General features: G+C 36.6%; 2 protein-coding genes and 1 long non-coding RNA gene across 3 annotated transcripts in view; 1 reads left to right on the top strand and 2 right to left on the bottom strand.

Annotated features, from left to right (window-relative positions):
* Nucleotides 1-1,583: 1,583 nt before the first annotated feature.
* Nucleotides 1,584-2,772, bottom strand: LOC149690181 (14 kDa phosphohistidine phosphatase-like). Its single transcript, XM_089869699.1, has 3 exons — nucleotides 2,517-2,772; nucleotides 2,333-2,457; nucleotides 1,584-1,870 (listed from the first exon to the last, which is right to left on the bottom strand). The coding sequence occupies exons 1-3, from the start codon at nucleotides 2,749-2,751 to the stop codon at nucleotides 1,775-1,777; spliced, it is 456 nt and encodes a 151-aa protein (XP_089725825.1). The 5' UTR covers nucleotides 2,752-2,772; the 3' UTR covers nucleotides 1,584-1,774.
* A 1,990-nt stretch (nucleotides 2,773-4,762) lies between these two features.
* The window catches only part of LOC149690182 (uncharacterized), a 29,989-nt gene continuing 14,547 nt past the window's right edge, over nucleotides 4,763-20,204 (top strand). The window contains exon 1 of the long non-coding RNA XR_016383644.1: nucleotides 4,763-4,944. This is a non-coding gene — a long non-coding RNA (uncharacterized LOC149690182). The remainder of the gene's footprint in view (nucleotides 4,945-20,204) is intronic.
* The window catches only part of LOC149690183 (uncharacterized), a 36,670-nt gene continuing 27,062 nt past the window's right edge, over nucleotides 10,597-20,204 (bottom strand). The window contains exons 2-4 of the mRNA XM_089869700.1: nucleotides 14,456-14,571; nucleotides 11,431-11,546; nucleotides 10,597-11,357 (exon numbers count right to left, since the gene is read on the bottom strand). Of these exons, the coding sequence (XP_089725826.1) occupies nucleotides 10,973-11,357; nucleotides 11,431-11,546; nucleotides 14,456-14,571 (617 nt within the window). The 3' untranslated portion in view covers nucleotides 10,597-10,972. The remainder of the gene's footprint in view (nucleotides 11,358-11,430; nucleotides 11,547-14,455; nucleotides 14,572-20,204) is intronic.

Below are 20,204 nucleotides of genomic sequence, written 5' to 3' on the forward strand. Positions count from 1 at the left end.
AATGATATCACGTCTCTTAAGTTCATCTGCCATTATGAAAATATTTCAACCAATGATATCGTGTCTTAAGTTCATCTGCCATTATGAATATATTTCAACCAATGATATCATGTCTTAAGTTCATCTGCCATTATGAAAATATTTCAACCAATGAAATCATGTCTTAGACTAATCTGCCATAGTTAAGAATATTTTAGGTGCTATTGTTTTACCAATTTGTCACTCTGACTGTCCTTGCTCCTGAAAAGAGAGTCATGGGTTAGGTATTTCGTTTTTTTCTGCATTTAAGATTGAAAGGTTGAAGCCAGTGTCACACATTCGCTATTTTTCGCGAACCAATTGCGCGAAGGACAAGAGTAGACCTTGAGACAAATACTCCTTGAACAGTAGTGGAAACGGAAAGCATCCCAAAAGGACCACCCAAGTACCAAATGTGTGGCTTAGGCTTCAGGTAAATTTCTTAAATCATCGATTACTAATACTACCATGGTTAATGTGCTAAAGTTTCTATACTAACTCAAAATTTGTATTTCCTGTCTTCCTTTTACTTAAATCTGAGGTTATCGCGACAAATTTGAAATAACTTCCCTCAAATACCAAATTTTATTAAAGGGAGGGTGAAGTAGAAAATCAAGTGATTTTTTTATCGATTCTTCTACTAATTGTAAGACCAGTCTGCATAGTGAAACATTCAGGAAATGCCAGTTCCGAATGATTTTAAAATTATTTCAAATTAGGTTCAGATTTTAAGGATAATTTTAAAGAAGGTCCTCCGACCAATCTCGTAACGCCCTGCCTTCCTCTTAACAAAATTCTCGTGGCACGTTCCGGGTTGAATGAAATTTATCACGAGATTTGATAAAATTCGCGCGCGACGTTATAATCGTGGCGCGAGAGACGGAACGTGCCATGAGAATTTTAAGGCAGGGCGTTACGCGATTGGTCGGAGGTCCTTCTTTAAAATTATCCTTAAAATCTGAACCTAATTTGAATTTTAAAATCATTCGGAAACCGTATTTCCTGAATGTTTCACTGTGCAGACTGGTCTTACAATTAGAAGAAGAATCGATAAAAAATCACTTGATTTTCTACTTCACCCTCCCTTTAAGTAGGCGAGGTCTTAGAACTAACTGCCCTTAGTCTGTTTTAACTTACAAACCATCATAAGTTCATAAGATAAATAAATGTTCCATGGAACACATATCTTATGAACTTACGCTGCTACTTAGTGTCAAAAAAAAAACAAAAAACATGCCAAATGTTCGTTTATTGTTTCTTGGTTAAGTACCTACCATATTAGCGTACAATTATGATGTGGTATCGGTACGCTGCCAAATTTTAACAAGAAAAGCCAAAACTTCCCGCTATCACATGATGATTTTTGTGTGAGATTGTAATTACTTTAAACCCGCTAATTTTAATTGATAAAATGTGGCATTAAATAGTTTTTGTATTAGCGTACGGTTTTATATATATATTTTTAATTGCTAATTTTGATATACCCCATTTATTAATTAATTAATTAAAAAGCTACGTTAGATTTAGTGAGGTACTTAATTAAATTAAATTAATCTATAGGACCATTTTTTTTATATAATTATTTTATTTTTAAATGCTTAACGAAGGCTCCAAAAAAAAAAACTTTTGCATTGCAAAAAGTCTCCAAAAAATTGTATTACATTTTTTTAATTGAGTGTGATATTTGTTCCTATAAATAAATATGAAGTGTATTTTTCACGGTTTTTTCATCATTTATGCGGAGGGGTTGCGTAACTTAATAATCTTCCGTAGTTGTTTCAATTTTATCGTAATCTGAATATTTTTCTTTCAGAAGTGCAACAGTTTTGGAGTGATCAGCTTTTCCGTAGCCCTAAATTAATTAATTAAGGACAAATATGGGTTAATTGCTTTTAATTTCACCAAATAACGTCGTGGATAAAGAATGCGCGTGCGGAAATTTGTTTTCACGCTATAGGATCGGCAACTCCCTATCTCGAACGATAGCTTATTCTGTATATACTCTGTTACAACATCGGTTGTCAGCACGCGCAAAGCTGGGTTTCTATGTAATCTAGCCTTGCGCTTGCTGATAAGAGACAAAAAACTTCAGGATATTCAGGATTTAAAATGGTTTAAAATATCCTGAAGTTTTTTGTCTCTTGTCAGCACGCGCAAAGCTAGATTACATAGAGAAATAGCTTTGCGCGTGCTGACAACCGATGTTGTAACAGAGTATATACAGAATAAGCTGTCGCTCGAGATAGGGAGTTGCCTATCCTGTAGAGTGAAAACAAATTTCCCCACGCGCATTCTTTATCCATGGTTACATTACTTGAGAATATCCAAAAACTTCAATCTTTTTGTCATCTGGTAAGTGTCTTATTCTACCACCTCCAACACATTCACATTCTAGACCAAGTAAATGCAATTTTTCTGACACTGAGTCGTAAATATCCGCTAGAGAGAATTAACTATTAATTATAACTATATTTAAATATGATTTATTCTTAAGTTACCATGATATCCAGCCCAAGTATAACCTCTAACAATTAATTTCTTATTGGCTTCATTTGGTTGATCGTAAACTTGAATTAAAATGTACTTGAATCTACCTGTATCAATGTCAACGTTGGGTACTTGATCTAGTTTATTAGATGCCATGTTACTAAAATTTCGTAAATAATGAAGTTTGTTATTATTAATTAAAACGGAACGGCTGAGTTTAAAAAGCCGCGTTGAGAAACTTAGCATCGAGTCTAAGCAGACGACGAAGTAGACTATTCCATTTTAATTTTTTCGTTCGCATGGCCAATTTGTTTTCCTCTTCTAACCCTGAAGAAGCTACTTCTAAGTTGGCCGTATTGGAGTAAGTCATATCATTTTCCTTTGGTATTTTCCATGGAGTAGTTCTATTAGAGTCAAAATGAAGTTCCTTTAAAATTGCCTTAAATATATCTGTGACTCCTGTAATAATGCTCAATGGCGGAAGATTGCTTGCAGCTAATGGAAAACGGCTTGAGTAACCGCGGGAAACCTTGATTGTATTGAACTAGTTTTATTCATTCGGGCATGAATTTATTTATTAAATGAATAAATTCATGATTCGGGGGAACGTTGCGGTCGATTAATTGAATTAAATACTAATGAACGAGTGTAATATGAAGATTTCAGAATAGAGTGCAGGTAATAACCCTTTTTTAATTGCCTGTTCCCTCGGTACGTTGCCTACGTTAATCAAGGCCTGTGCGCGGCGCCGATTTTTATTTTAATTTTGCAATTTAAGTTGCCAAATTCTCTCACCTGAGGCGCCATTAGCTGGACCTGAGGCGCTAATAGCTGGACCTAAATAATTTGAAATGTTCATTTTCTCGCGCTTAGAATTTTAAATACTCATTTTCGCGCGCGTTTCGGTCCAGCTATCAATGAAATCTCGCGCTAAAATAGGGAGAAAATAATAAGTCGCTTCGAAGCCACCGCGCACAGGCCTTGATTAACGTAGGCAACGCTCGGTATTTACGGTTTAGTGGGCTCTTTTGAATATTGATTGTAGCTTGACCCCATACACTACACTACATTATGCTAGGTTTTCATTAGGCACTTAGGCTGGCGTAGTGAATGTTTCGTTTTGATTGTAAAAATTGAGGATATATTGTACACCATTATTATTTTGCTGTTTCGGTAGAAGCCAATTTCTTTTAGGCACTTTTCTCAGAAAGAAAATAAGGGGTAACCTATTTTCTTATTGATGTCACAATTAACTTTGCTGATGGGTTTTTTTGTGACTCATCTTTTATCTTATGAACCAATGTCAATATCAAAAGGAGGGTCGAACAAGGTACAGCAGGTTTCCGGTGACGTAGTACTATCTATAAACTACTGGTTCAAACTGTTCTACCTATTCATAGTTATGCAGATTCCTGCTACGACTGCATTCGACCATCCTTTTGATACGTTAAACTCTAACAGGATTACTGCCACTGAAAGTAGCGTGAATTAAAGGGGCTGACCGACCCCTTGCTATGCTAAGCTCTATGAGGAAGATCGTCGTTTGTATCGCCCCTTTAAGTATCCATGAATGAAGAACTGTTAATGTACTGTTGATATCACTGTCCTAAAATGTTGGACTTCAAATGTCGAGTTTAGAGCGCCTTAGTCATATCTACTCCTATATCTCTCACGTCACCACGTCATATTTCTTACATAAAACTGGCGGAATTTGAACCAACGTCTTTTTGACAGTGAGGTGACTGGGTCTATAGCATAATGATCGTTATTTATATATAACATAAGTACGTAAGATATGTTCCAAAAGTTTGTCACTGGTTACTGAGAGCTTGTCATGAAGTCTCGTAAGGCGACGCTTGGTGATGCGCTGTCAAAGGCTTTATACATAATTTGGTAGATGAACTGCAAAACCGAGTGTAGTCAATTCTCGCTTGTCGTTCTCGAACTAGTTCTCACTCTCAGTAAGTCTCTAGCATTACGAAGTATAGGTAGTGTAAACTTATGGAAGATATCTTATAAACTTATGGTATAAGAATAAATTCATGATAGAATACGTAACGTAATGACGCCATTAACCCTGTATCTCTTTCGCACTGCCTTAAATCCAGTCTATGGGCATGCAACATAGACAAGCAATAAAAAATATGTCGGCTTATTCAAAGTTCCATCCTTCTGTTGTTTAGTGTAAAGATTCCTTTTGATAAGAATTAATTTTTATCTCTCTCTAGATGGCAAAAGATTCTTGTTTTTTTTTTTTTTCTCGGCGAGTGGAAATGACTTTGTAACAAGTGAATTAAAATCTTTTCTTCGAAAATGGCCTTCTGGACGTTTTTGTTGCGAATGACCAAGAATCAAAGGAAGACATTTTGCGAAGCAATTATCTTTCTTCCAACTGAGAAGAAAAAGAAAACAAGTTTTCTATGGATTTGATGGATTACGGTAAGTTGGAAAGAAGTCTTGTTTTTTAGAAGTTTATTTTCTTTTTTTTATTTCTCGCTTAAGAGATATCTTAGTGGTGTGATGGTATTATGTTGGTAACAGTTTTACTTTATTCGCGAAGAAAGAAGAGTACCGAGACATTCATTTACGTTTTTAGCTGCCCCTAACTCCCAACTATATTTTGCTAGCCATTCGGGTTCAATTTAAACGAATAGGAAAGAAGATGAAAAAAATCATGAGAAATTACCCCAAAGATTTCTTTTTGGGGGCAACAATTTTATTCGTTAGTTTCAGTTATAAATCTCCAGTCCTCCTTGAATTCAGAATTTAATTCGGTACTTAAAATTCTTAAAAAGAAAAAATCCTTTCGTTCAAATACTTTCGGAGTTTGAAATTACTTATGTTTACAGCGATAATTTGAAATTGAAATCGAGAGAATATTTGTGATTTTCACTATTTAGTGCTATATACGCTCTTTAAGAGACTTCGTGACCTTGGGTCATTTCTTCAAGGTTAATATGAAATTTTATGTAACGGAAGTGACTTTAGTTATTTTCGGTGTTAGTTCGTAAGATATGTTCCATAAGTTTGTCACTGGTTACTGAGAGCTTGTCATGAAGTGACGTAGGTCATAGATTCTAAAGCGACGCCTCGTGAGGCGCTGTCAAACGCTTAGTACAGACTAAATAAGAAGATGGATTGCAAAACAGAGTGTAGTAAATTTACGTGTTGTTATCGAACTAGCTCTCAGTAAGTCTCTATTATTACAAAGTATAGGTATGGTGTCATGCTTATGGAACATATCTTATAAACTTATGTTTTCATGAATTGAGTTTTTTAATGTGATGTGGACTGGACTGTCGAGAAATTTGCACTCATGAGTCATGGTTGACATCTAAAGACGTTGTGAAGTCAGGAGGCTTTTTTCTTGAAATTTCAAGAGACCTTCTGTCATATTTCAGACATTTCAAACGACTTTAAGTAGTGTTATCTTCGAACAGTCTCTATTTGACCCCAATCTTCTTGAAAAGGGTATATTCAAATGACTTCAAGCTGACTTGTTTCACTTCTGTTTGAACCCAATGAGCCATGTGTTCATTCAATAGGGTCTTTGCGCGTGACGTCAAGTTACCTTCCCCTTTCCTCTCCCCTTGCCGGCTCTCCACTCTGGCCACGTTAGGACGCCATGTTGACATCCCCTGAAAACCGGTTTTCGCCCCTATTTCTTCCCCCTTTTTACTCTGGCGAAAACACCCTATCCCTTCAAGTTGGGGTCACGAGTTCAGTGTCCAATTTTTCAGTTGTTACCATCATGACCTTGGAAAACAAAACCTAGGTCGTTTTAATGAATATGTAGCTTATCTTTAAATTGAAAGATGGCAGCACTATTTTTACATTTAAATTTTCCATGACTAAGCCAGTAGTAGGTAATTCTTTGAAATACTTTTCTATGCAATTTAAAAAAGTAGCAGACAAGCGATTTAGTTTTATTAAGCGAAAAAAATTAGGGGAAAGACCAAGCTAGGAAGGAAGATTGCCTAAGGCGTGAAATTTTCCAATCTGTTAAAAACGTTCTAATGGCGCTCAAACCATCTTATATACACATTAAAAAATGAAGCAAAATTCTTGGCAAAATCATTCAACAGTCAAATGTAAGACAATTTTTTCGTTCAAGAGAAGTGATTCCGAGCTTAAAAGCTGATTTATCGCGAGAAAACGAGCTTGAAAAAACCATACCATTTTTTTTTCGCGGAGCTTTCTAAGCCTAGGTCTTTTGTGTTTTTCGGCGCGAAATTAGCCGGCGGCTATTGGCCCACCAAGAGCGCGTCGGTTTGGCGTCTCTTTTCATGGTGCCGCCATCTATTGTCAGAAGCATCGCGAAACGTGACTTTGAGATTAGACTGGGATTTATATAAATTGCGGAGTGATTTCTACCCCGAATTTATAAAATATACACTTTATAATAAGAAATTGGTGGAAGAAATGAGCGAAAAACGTTGGAATTTTAAATATTTTCGTGCGTGTAATTAGATTATAAACCCGAAACGTTTTCAAGATAAAATTTATTATTTTTTGCATCAAAATAATAGTTATATACAAAAATATAAGTTAAAATTGGTCGATTTGTAGTTCATGATGGAGATGGTTGATATGATTTTACAGCTTTTTAACACCTGAAAATTATAATCAAAAATTTCTTCATAAACTTCTGTAGACCAATTTAGCTAGAGGCTAAGAGGCCAAATTTTCACCTCCGACCAATAGGAGCGTTTCTTGTAACCAACCAGGATCATGTCGATAATCCGTTCCCTTAACCATGACTCTACCATCAGGAACAAATGGAAGCGAATGATGAAGGTTCTAGATTTTAGGGGATATTATATAGTAAACTCGCTACTCTTGGGCATCTTGGACCATATTATAATACATTATAATACAAGCTCCTCCTATGTCCCTAAATGTGACAATATTGCACTGAAGTAAAGTTAAAGCTGAGCGAGAAGGAAGGGAGTTTCTCTAGAGTCAACAGTGAAAACAAAGTTGCAGTCTGCACATCTACGGAACGGCAACGAAGTCCTCTCAACATGCTCAGCTTCGGTAGGGTTGTACAGCACGGAAACGCAAAGGATGCCCCCTGTGTCTTAAAAATAGAAGGTAGTTCTCATACAAATTCAATGGCGTTACGCGGCAGCACTTAACAATCGCCTACAAAGGGTTAAGGGTAGGCACGTACGGATGGTACACTGTGAGGCTTTCATTGCCGCACATGGTCCATCATCATTTTCGCTCCATCTTACCACTTTTCTCCTTGTTTATAGAATTCCTTTCCCGCAAGTATGATAAATCACTTAGGCTTAAGCTCTGTTATTAATTTAAATAAAATAAAACTTATTAGGCCATATACTACACCGGTAACACAAGTCCATTATAAGGAAGTGGGTTAAGCATACGCGTATAAATCAAGGAAATTAATTCCTTTACTATGCATTAAATGAAATATCGCGCGTAAGTACGTTAACCCTAATAAGGCCCTAATGTCTTTAACAATTCCAATTTCAACAACGTTAGAAAATAATTTAAAAAAATTTCTCACTTGGGGAAAAAAATCTTAACACATCACTCGGATAAATAAAATACCTTCAACCTGTTCTTTTTTTGGCTTCTAAGATTAAATAGCTATCAAGCGGACGTCTCTAACTACATAATTGCATCTGCGAAAAGAGCTATGGCCAATGGCAAACGTATCATGCTTCCAGAAGTGAATTACGAAGACGTTAGCAAGGTCTATAGAGATATACGTCATTTGCAATATCGCGCTGACCAGGAATCATTGTGTAGTTTTTTTCTAAACGTACCATACTAATAATTATGCATGATTAATTTTGGGTCACAAATATTTTATTTCGCAGCACGTTGAACATTGCGCCCGCTTCTGACCTCGCGTTGCTACGTTACAGTTATATGGGCTCGCGACTTTGTTCTAGCTGTTAAAGAAGTAGAATCGAAGTTAGAAAAACTGGTTGGAAATTATTTTTAGCATTAGTTAATTTTAACTCGAAAATTTAAGGGAAAATCAGTGAAAATGTGGGATTTTTTACCTGAAAGTTTAAGGTAAAAATATGATCCGGAGTTTTTGATTTCGCGATTGTGGATCATCAGCTCCATGTAAATTTTAACTTTAAAAAAGGAGTGCAAAACCATTGAGCCAGAGAGAGAGAGGAGATGAAGCCACTGGGCCTGGTGGGCCAGAGAGAGAGAGAGAGGAGATGAAGCCACTGGGCCTGGTGGGCCAGAGAGAGAGAGAGAGGAGATGAAGCCACTGGGCCTGGTGGGCCAGAGAGAGAGAGAGAGGAGATGAAGCCACTGGGCCTGGTGGGCCAGAGAGAGAGAGAGAGAGGAGATGAAGCCACTGGGCCTGGTGGGCCAGAGAGAGAGGAGATGAAGCCACTGGGCCTGGTGGGCCAGAGAGAGAGAGATGAAGCGACTGGGCCTGGTGGGCCAGAGAGAGAGAGGAGATGAAGCCACTGGGCCTGGTGGGCCAGAGAGAGAGGAGATGAAGCCACTGGGCCTGGTAGGCCGGAGAGAGAGAGAGAAGATGAAGCCACTGGGCCTGGTGGGCCAGAGAGAGAGTAAGGCGCAGGATCTGGTGGGCCAGAAAGAGGAAGGCGCAGGACCTGGTGGGCCAGAAAGAGAGGAAGGCGCAGGGCCTGGTGGGCCGGAGAGAGAGGAAGGAGCAGGGCCTGGTGGGCCGGAGAGAGAGGAAGGCGCTGGGCCTGGTGGGCCGGAGAGAGAGGAAGGCGCAGGGCCTGGTGGGCCGGAGAGAGAGGAAGGCGCAGGGCCTGGTGGGCCGGAGAGAGAGGAAGGCGCAGGGCCTAGTGGGCCGGAGAGAGAGGAAGGCGCAGGGCCTAGTGGGCCGGAGAGAGAGGAAGGCGCACGGTCAGAGAGAGCGAGGGAGCCACTGGGCCAGAGAGAGAGGGAGGGAAGGAGGAAGGAAGAGGAAGCAACTGGGCCAGAGAGAGAGAGGGAGGGAAGGAGGAAGGAAGAGGAAGCAACTGGGCCAGAGAGAGAGAGAGGGAGGGAGGGAGAAAGGAAGAGGAAGCAACTGGGCTAGAGAGAGGGAGGCAGGGAGGGAGGAAGGAAGAGGAGCAACTGGGCTAGAGAGAGGGAGTCAGGGAGGGAGGAAGGAAGAGGAAGCCACTGGGGCAGAGCGAGGCAGAGAGGGAGGAAGAGGAAGCCACTGCGCCAGAGAGAGGGAGGGAGGAAGAGGAAGCCACTGGGCTAGAGAGAGGGCGGAAGGAAGAGGAAGCCATTGCGCCAGAGAGAGGGAGGGAGGAAGAGGAAGCCACTGAGCCAGAGAGAGGGAGGGAGGGAGGAAGGAAGAGGAAGCCACTAGGCCAGAGAGAGAGACAGACAGAGAGAGGGAGAGGAAGCCACTGGGCCAGAGAGAGGAAGGAAGAGGAAGCCATTGGGCCAGAGAGGGGAAAACCCCTATACAAATTTCTTAACTTCTAGTTGATCTATTTCTGATGGTGCATTGCGTGTTATTTGATTCGACCAGACCAGTGTTCTCATAATACGAACGTGTTAAACAACTGTGGATATAGCGTATTATGCGAGCTTAGGTTATTCAAGTTGAGGTGTTTTTCTTTATTATATTTTATTTTCTATTCAAGCTATTGATAAAGCTGCATCTTAATTCGTTTGGTTATCAATCTTGGCGAATTCTTTTTAAAATTTCATTTAGGGGAGGACGTTCTAGAAGGTTGCGCGGGTATTTTTTAGAGTATAATTTTCCTCTAAGTACCGTTTTTTTTTATCAAACCTGGTGACTTTTCTTTAGAGTTATAGCCAATGTGGGGCCCCTTTTTTCCGTTGAAATTTGTTTAGGACCTCGCTTTGGGTAATTCGGAAGCCTGAAAAAAAATTTATTTCGTGCAAAACGTGTCTTATTAGTCGTTTTGTAAAATTATCACGTGGTGCATTTATCTTCAGACGTTACAAATTATAATGACATGGCACCACTATATTACGTACTTGAAGTTTGATTTCTTTAATCTTAGTCTCTTAGAAATGATTTAACATAACATATCATACCGGTTTATGAGTAACAGCTTAATAAAGTTTCAAGTTATTTTGTTTTATTTATGAAGGTTTGGGATTTAAATTATTTTTATTCAGAAAATTAGTTTTAACTTACATTGATAATGGTCAGACAAGCGGTTTTTTATCGATTTAAGTTGGTAAAATAAAGTCGGAAACAACTATGAAACTTATTAACCTATGACCTAAAACGTCATAGTTTTTCATTATTTTATATGCACTTTTCAATAAAAAAAGAATATGTTTAGAAATAACAAGGACCAAGTGATTTCAAAGACATTATGGATGATATTTTACTATTTCTCAAATCATATTTGAATAAGCTCCAATGCCATCATGAAATAATAATAATTTAAGATATTATAATGTCCGTACATGTCATGAAACCCTATAGATTAAAAACCATACCACAATTCATGTTCAATAATTAACCTCTAAAATAATTCAGAGCCGCGTTAAGTTCAGATTCACTGGGCTCACCGGGATATATAGCCCTGGGCAACAGGGGTCTTGACGCGTGTGAAGGTGATAATTGTCTCGCGTATAGTTCTTGTAGACCAGCTAAAGACAACGCGTGATTGGTCAAGGCCCTAGATGGTGCGTCATCGACTCCACCAACACGCGAGTTATTAGCTGACGGGCCCGAATTGAGGTTGGACATAGAGTAGAGATAATTGCTGTAACCGTAAGGCCAGTACGATGGTCCTGGTACGGTTGAGTTCCAACCACCTGGTCTTTGAAGACGGGACATGGCTGGACCATCCGGTGGGAAGAATTCGTAGCCCATGACAGCTTGTCGTTTCCATTTTGTTCTTTGAATTAATTTATAAATAATTAATAATCTGCAAGGTTGTGAATGGAAACATTGAGTTAATTTAGGCTTACCGTCGATTTTGATACCATGTTTTGACTTGAGTGTCTGTAAGATTTAGTTTGGCCGCCAATTCCATTCGGTCTTGGACGCTGAGGTACTTTTGGCGCTCGAAACTTTTTTCCAGTGTCTGTAAACGATTTATTTTAAAATAAATTCGGCGTTTCCACATAACAATAGACATCTCTGGGCCCATTTAACCCAAAGTAAAGACAGGGGCTATTCACTTCAGAATTTATTACACATTTCAATGATATTCGTAGTGATTTCTTTATTTATAATTCTCTCATAAATTCAACCACGTTTCGAATACAGTTTAAAATTTAATTGGTTCGATTTTACTGTGGTTTAATTGTATAATATGTTTATAACATATGTTCCATAACTAAGACACTACATATACTTCGTAATGCTAGAGACTTACTGAGAGCTAGTTCGAGAACGACGCCTGAATTGACTACACTCTATTTTGCAGTCCATATTCCTATTTAGTTTGTTCTAAGCCTTTAACTGCGCCTCACCAGGCGTCACTTTACGAGAATATATGACGTTTCACCAACGTCACTTCATGACAAACTTATGGAACATATCTTTTGAACTTATGGTCGTATTCGTGAAAACAATTCATGATTTCTCAAAAGTGGTGCTTAATTTAAAGGAAAAATTCAAGATAAAGTTTTCTAGAGCTTCAATCATTCATTACTTTTAAAAATACTAGAATCTATAAATAAAAATTTTCAAATTTGTAGGGGTGATTAACTATTAGCTTTTTACCTCTCCGAGTGACGTATGTCACGGAGAGGTTCTAATTTCGACGTGTCTGTGTGTCTGTGTGTCTGTCTGTGTGTCTGTCTGTGTGTCTGTGTGTCTGTCTGTCCGTTGTTACACCCACGTGACCGCGTTCGCAGTTTGCAAATCGGAGCAAACGTATATTCAATTTCCAGACCGCATTTACAGTCCCGGAAATTGTATTCGACTTACAGGCTATTACTCCATTGCCTGTTTAACAACTCTGTTCATTTGTCCACCCCACATGGACACTAGTCTGAACTTATTGGCTTCTAAACACCACCATCTTCTAGTTTTTCGCCCATTCCACATGGACGGACACCAGTCTGTACTTACTGGCTTCTAAACACCACCACCTTCTCGTCTTTGTCCATTCCACATGGACACCAGTCTGTACTTACTGGCTTCTAAACACCACCATCTTCTATTCTTTGTCCATCCCACATGGACACCAGTCTGTACTTACTGGCTTCTAAACACCACCATCTTCTATTCTTTGTCCATCCCACATGGACACCAGTCTGCACACCTGGCTTCTAACACCACCATCATCCTTAAGGTTAAGACATACGCGGCGATCGGCTAAGGTTACGAGAAACGTCTAGCCTTCCATTGACGGGGTCTTCCGCCAAGGTTCACGCAATTGCGATGTTCTTATTCATAGCTGCGATTCGAAACCCTTATATACTACCTATTTGAGTAAGGCGACGCAACGGGCGTATGCTTCATTTCAAACGCCAATATTAGTCAGGTCTCTCAAGAATGTTTAATTGTTCTTTTTTAAAACGATGTAACGTTCAATAAGGCGAATAACTAACGAAGAAAATATTAAATATTAATTATATTTATTTTAATATTTAAGATAATCTTGTTTCTCAATTCAAAATTAATACGGAAAGAGTTAAAAAGCAGTCTATGTTATTGTCTGTGTGTGTCCGTCCGTTATTACACTAGTGCCGCAGTGCGCTGCGTTAGAAGTTCGTTTTGTTTTGATGTGTAAAGAAATCCTACAGAACCATAATATTCCCTTTATCCTTAATATAAAGTGAATATGATGAAATATTTTTCGTAATTATGATGCATTTAGTGCTTTTGTAGCTTTAAAGCTCTGTTTCATTTTAATATTCCAAAGAGTTTTACTAATATTATTATTTGAAATGGCTGTTTATAAATTACTAAAGCTATACTACATCTGTATATAGAATAATCCTTGGTTTAGTAATTTTATGAAGAAAGCTAAGAACTAGACTCCGGCGGGTATATCTAGTACTACTTGCAATAAGCTTAGTGAAATATAGAGTAAATAATTGAGGCCTGAGGTGATGTAAACTTTGGGTTTTGATTTTCGTGTCTGAAATGAAGAGACATGAACGGTTCAGAGTGAGCCGAAAGTTAAATACACTCTTAAATAATCAGGTTAAGATTTTATAATAGAAGAAAAGATCATGTTGGCAATTAGATTAGTAGGGCTAAGCTACAGAGTTTTTATTCTCTTTATGGTGCGCATTGACTATCAGTGCGTCTAGCTACAATTTAGCTTTGGTATTATCATAAGTTAATTATTTAACGTTAACACTCATGTTGGCAAACTAAGAATATTGTTGAGGTGAGACGAGACGATAGTGTTTACACTGCTAACCAGTTGTGAATGTAGCTATCAGAAAATAGGGTAAACAGCTGAAGCGTAGACTTCATTTCCTGTTCTTTTTGCCATTAACTGATTTCCATGGGTCCAAGATTTATCCTTATTGGATGTAAAATGTCGTCTGCTTTACTGTATATTCGCTATGCTTGGAATACTGCTTCAATATTTCGAAAATTTTTACTTCAAAAAAGAGAAATAATTCCATATCTAGGTAAATAACTTTGTAGTAGTAGACCTCTTGACTCGGAGAGGTAATATTTTGGTTTTCCCAACTTGTAATTCAGAAACCTTGGATTGTGACATTACCCCTGGAGGATACCATCCTTGTTAGGTAAGCAAGGCTGTAAAGTTGTATAGAGAAAGAGCATTGCTTCCCTGCCTAACAGGGATGAAATCTTCCAGGGGTAATGTTACAGCCCAGGGTGGGTTAAAAAGAGCTAATAGTTAATTACCCATAGAAATTTGACCAATATTAGTTAACGATTTTTTGCATTTTTAGCAAAAATGAACGATTTAATTAAACCTGAAACTCTATTATAAAATTGTAAGGTTGTGAATAGCGCCTCTTATTTAACTTATATTATTCATCAACAATTAATATTTACTTTTAATTGATGATCTGTAAAGGCTGTGCGTGCTTTTCTGGGCTTTTTGGCTTTGTAATTTGGTGAATCAGCATCTCGCCTAGAGATGGCTTCATTGTCGCTATCAGCTTCTTTGTCTATAAATTAAATAATAGTATTGTTTGTTAATATCTGTGTTTAGCTAAACGACTCGGCTATGTCCGGGGCTTTGAATGGACTGGAAACCAAGAATGGTTTCCTGTCTATTTAGGCGCTAAACGTCATCTCTATGCTTAAAATTTTAATATCTGCCACTCCAGTCATTTCGTTTTGTTCACAAAGACAATTTATGTTAAAAGTCTTTTGTCCCACACGTTTAAGGTCGAGCTAAAGCCAACTTGGGAAGGGGGAGGGGTTTTTCATATGCCTTTAGTTTCTGCTCATTTCCAAGCAAGTGTTTCAAATAAAAAATTTCAAGACTTTACAAACCGAAAGACAACATTTCAAAGATTACAACAAAATTGTGAAAAACTTTTATTTTTGAAATTACATTAAGTTAAATGACATTAAATTTAAAGTTACTAATTCCAATATATCTTATCTTTCCGTCGTTCAAATTGCATAAAATTTTGCAGACACGCGCATTTACACCTACGCTAGTGGTTAATCAAGACACTTTTGCAAAATGTCAATTATGTAACTAATTAAGCGAATAAATTAATTTAATTAGTGACTTAATTAGTTAAATAATTGACATTTTCCAAAACTGTCTCGATTAACCACTAGCGTAGGTGTAAATGCGCGTGTATGCAAAATTTTATGCAATTTAAACGACGGAAAGACAAGATATATTGGAATTAGTAACTTTAAATTTAATGTCATTTAACTTAATGTAATTTCAAAAATAAAAGTTTTTCACAATTTTGTTGTAATCTTTGAAATGTTGTCTTTCGGTTTGTAAAGTCTTGAAATTTTTTAATTGAAACACTTGCTTGGAAATGAGCAGAAACTAAAGGCATATGAACAACCCCTCCCCCCTTCCCAAGTTGGCTTTAGCCAGGGTTGGCAAAAATTGAGTTTTTTTAAAAAAAAACAAAAGTTGTGTTTTTTATTGTTTAAAACACGATTTGTTGTTTTAAACTGTTTTTTAAACAAGTAGAAAAAAACAGTAAAAAACACAAAAAACCTAGTTTAAAACATGTTTAAAATCACTCTTGCACATCTAATAGCCTATATATTATACATAGCGGCTCTCCATTTAAGCCACTACTCCCGCTAGCGCAAGGCGCTTATTTTCACAGCCTACCTGATTAAAAAAGGTCTTGGTTTGGACCAAGAAAGAAAAAACAAACGATGAGAGTGACGTTTATCAATTGACTGAAGATCCGATATTGCGATTTTTCTTTAATTATAAAATTTATTCCTTAATCACAATTTAATTCAATCAACCTATTTAATTGTTAATCGATTTATTCCCTCCAAATTAATTGAAAAATAACATATTTGAGCTTTTTCATGAACAAATTAGATTTTCCTAAATTATTTTATGATATTAATTATTTTGAAGGGAGTGCGTGTTAAGCGATCAATACAGAATATGTGAAATATTCTACTGACTGTTAAAAAAGAGCAAGAGCTCCTTAAATTTAGAATTTCAAGGTGTAAGAAATTGTCCGTGTGGAATTAGAACCAGTGACCACTTGAACCCAAAGCGAGTATCATACAGCTTGACCAACGGACCACGAAAACGTATTAAGAAGAAAAGCACAAAAAGACGAAATCAAGAGCTCCTAAAATTTAGGTTTTGAAGGTGTAAGAAAGGGTCCTTGCCACGGTTGGCAAAAATGTAGTAAAAAAAGTTTTGTTTTTATTGTTTAAAACACGATTTAAAATTAGATTTTCCGAAAACATTTTATCATGAAATGAATTATTTAAAAGGGAGTACGTGTTGAGGGATCAAATTTGAATATTTGAAATGTTCTACTGACTGTTTAAAAAGAGCAAGAGATCTTTTCAAAACGAAAATGTAATTTTTTAATCGCGCATGCAAAATGAGGGTGATGGGTAAAATTGTTAACTTAACCCCAAATGTCCAAATGCTTGATTTCTTTTGTGGCCACTATTAAGGAATTTTCGCTTCCATACTGCAGACTTTCTTGGTCAGAACTCATACATTTCAAACTTCACCACCCCTTTCTACTTTGTAGGCGCTTAATGTTTTCCGTTTACGGATTAAGCGTATTAATTTTAGCACTGTCAAGGGCCTGGTTTTAAATATTATGCGTAATCACTTCAGAACAGTAAAATGTACCAACAGTGTAGAAAAACGTTGTTCCTTTACCTTAGGTAGACGACAAAATAAGTTATTCTTAATCAAATTATTGAATATCAGTCTTCAATACAGATTTGTAACGGATCAATCAACTGGTAGGGTTTCCAAACAATTAAACACTCATTTGAAACAGTCAAATTATTGCAAGGTTTTGACTGAAGCTTATTATTTCTATTATATAATATTTTCGCTCATTTTCAAAAAAAAACGAGTTAAAAATATTCGAAATTCCTCTCCATAAAAAACATGTTTTAAACTGTTTGTTTAAAACGTTTTAAACAAATTAATGTTTTTTTTTCATGGCTGTTTAAAACAAGTTTTAAACCAAAGTTTAAAACAATTTGTTTAAAACTTGCCAACCCTGGCTTTAGCTCGACCTTAAAATATATGCATGTTATTGTTTTTATTGATTTTTATTTTATTATTATTTTATTATTATTATTATTATTATTATTATTTAAGAAACTAACAATTATTACAACTTTCAATGAAGCAAAATTTGTATTCATAAACCTTAAATGTTACAAGTCTAGAATATAAGGGTGGGCTAAGGTTTATATTACCCAAAATTCCAAATATATGTACAACAACCCCTTACCAAAATTTCGCCCCTCAAAACTCAGTTTAACCAAAAAAAAAAAAAAAATAGAAAAAAAAGTGTTTAATGAAAGAATGACTATTCATGTCAAACAAATTAAAAGAGGCGAAAGAACAGGGGATTATTTTTTTTAAGTCAAAAGAAAAAAATCCTAATTAAGGCTTAATTGTTTGTTAAATTTTTTAAGTTTAACGCTCTGCTTGCTAAATTTACCCCTCAGAGAAATTCCGATTTATATAGTTTTTATTGTAGCCCAGAATTATACTAAACTTAAGGTCTATCCAGGCGGAAAATTGTTTCAATCTCTTTTGATGCCGCTTTTGTTCGTTGAAGAATTGCCGGCCCGAAGATTCCGTTAATTGTTTAAAACTTTGTAAAATGCAGCGCTTCAAAGTGAGGGTTACACAAAACGATTCAAAACTTTAGGGCTGTTTTCTTTAAACCTGAAACTAGATAGAAACCTGCCTGAAGATTGTCCATTGTCTTGAACTCGCGAAGAAGCTGAATATTTGAACTTGAAATAAAGGCTGAAAAACGTTAGGAACAAAAAATGCTTGAAATAGATTGACACTAAGGTGATAAGGCTGGATTTAGACTGTGAGGGACACTCGTACAAAAGTGAAACTAGACATAGAAAATGTAATTGAAATTCTTTACTTATAGGGATAAGACACTTATGGCTGCAATTCTTGACACTTAGTTACGGTTGAAATTAGATCATATTTGAAAACTTCGAAGGAAAATAAGGTTTATTATAACTACTAGCTGTTACCCGCGGCGTCGCTCACGTATAATAAGAACTTCCATCAAAATGATACAGAGAATGGGCAGATTTTACTGATGGCCAATTTTTTTATAGCACCCTAGGAGCGAAGGCACTCGGCGTTGCCCCTCAGTGCGTCAGAACATTTTTTATTACTTTTCACGCGGAAATTATTCCATAAAGAGGGGTTTTTAAATTTCTGGCCGCCATTTTAAAAGATGGCAACAAATCGAACCCGAAAGACCATTGAGCCCGTCTATAGGTTAAAGGAAAGCAGTGTACTAAATATTTGCGAAATCGGTTGAAACGCGCGGACGTTGTTGCAGAGAAAAGATTTTTTACATTTCTTGGCGCCATTTTTTAAGATGTCGGCGGATTGGAAAAACCTTTCTTAGTACGCGCCTACTACTTATGAGTAACGTTCCTGCAAATTTTCAGCCTTCTAGCGCAAGCGGTTTGGGCTGGGCGTTGATTATCAGTCAGTCTGTCAGTCAGTCAGTCAGTCAGTCAGGACTTTGATTTATATAGATATAGATTATGAAATTTTGTAAACAGTAAGGCTGAAGATATATTTTTTAGACATAAAATACTAAGATAACAAGGCTGAAATTAGACTTTTATGAAAACTTCCAAGGCTGGAATTAGACTCTTTGGAATTCAATTTAACAAAATTATAATTCTGGGATTAGAATTTTAAGAAATTTTCTTAGATAGCAAATTTTGGAAATAATTAGACTATTAGAAGGCTAAAAAATTTATATTTCAGAAAATTTCTAAGATAACCAGAAAGGAAATTGACTTTCAGGCTGGAATAATATGGATTATTAAAAGGCTGAAAAATTATCCTTTTAGTAAATTTCTTAAGACAACAAGGCTGTAATTCAAGAAAGTTTTTTTAGTTATCAAAGGCTGGAATTAAAAAATGTCTTCGCGAGCTGAATCTTTATTTTCTCAAATAATATAAAGTTTGAATTAATTAGTGAATTTAGAAACTTTAAACAAACTAAAACTTGAATTTTATATAATAAAATTTAACGAGTTAACATTTCCCAAGATAATTCTGACCACGAAACGCTGACTTTCCTTTACCATGGTAAAAATCCGCAACTTTTCACCTTCCCTTTAATTGTTTAAACTTTCTGTAATAGTCGCAATTTGAAAATTACTCTGGGAAAATAGTTACTTATCGGTTTATAGAGGAGTAATTTAAAAAGAAAACTCTTTTATTTTATTTCACTTTGCTGTTCGATTTCTTATTGCTTTTGGTAATAGGAATCATTTGTAAGGCCCTAAAATGAAATAGAGCATTGCGCCGCTCGCTGTTCGATTGATAATTTTTTAACTTTATTTGGACGAAATGGTTAATCTCAATTTCAGGATTATAATTTATATTCGATTATACAGGGTGTTTTTGATAAGTCTGCCATAAATTAAATGGTGTGTTCTTAGGGTCAATCTGTGTGTCAAAGAACATTTGGTCTGCAACATTTAATTACGGAGAGATGGACTCTGAAGCATTAATTAATCAAGGGAATTAGTCACATTTTTGGAGTAATTAGCTTTAATTAACCAGCGTACCCATTTAATAGTACACTTCTGCTACATTAAGGTTCATTATTGTATCAAGAAGTGATATCTAATTTATTAGGGTGAAGGTATAAATTCGCCACATTTTCAGCTTTATCTCCAGTCCAAACGTGGGTCCCCGCCTCTAAATTACAACCAGCATCTCATTGGTTCTTGAAAACTCACGTCAGCGCGACGCGAATGACGAAAATTACATATTTTGCGACAGAGGAGAGGCGAAATAGCCCGGCCTCCTTTTAGGTCCCCCCTTGTATTTTGAAAGGGGGACTGGGACTATGGCGAACGAATACTTAAGCAGCTTATACCTTCTGCCTAATAAACTAGATATCACTTTTTGGTTTGACCTTAAGAATACACCCTTCAATTTATGGCAGACTTATCAGAAACACCCTGTATTTTATTTAAAAATATTTTCGATTGCATTTGCGGTGAGTGGGTTCACGAACTTGAACTTTTTTGCTTGATTACTATTTTATTATTAACATTACTATTTAATATTATTATTTGAATT

The sequence above is a fragment of the Phalangium opilio genome, unplaced genomic scaffold (assembly GCF_054372755.1).
Source record: "Phalangium opilio isolate 3A_F unplaced genomic scaffold, DU_Popi_V2 ptg000031l_1, whole genome shotgun sequence".
Lineage (NCBI taxonomy): Eukaryota > Metazoa > Arthropoda > Arachnida > Opiliones > Phalangiidae > Phalangium > Phalangium opilio.

Bases quoted from the DNA above. Each gene is read 5' to 3' on its own strand.
- LOC149690181 (XM_089869699.1), bottom strand. From the start codon at position 2,751: ATGCTAAGTTTCTCAACGCGGCTTTTTAAACTCAGCCGTTCCGTTTTA. The intron at 2,458-2,516 runs GTAACTTAAGAA...AATTCTCTCTAG, and splicing joins TACTTGGGCTGGATATCATG to CGGATATTTACGACTCAGTG. The intron at 1,871-2,332 runs GTAATGTAACCA...TAATTAATTTAG, and splicing joins AAGTTTTTGGATATTCTCAA to GGCTACGGAAAAGCTGATCA.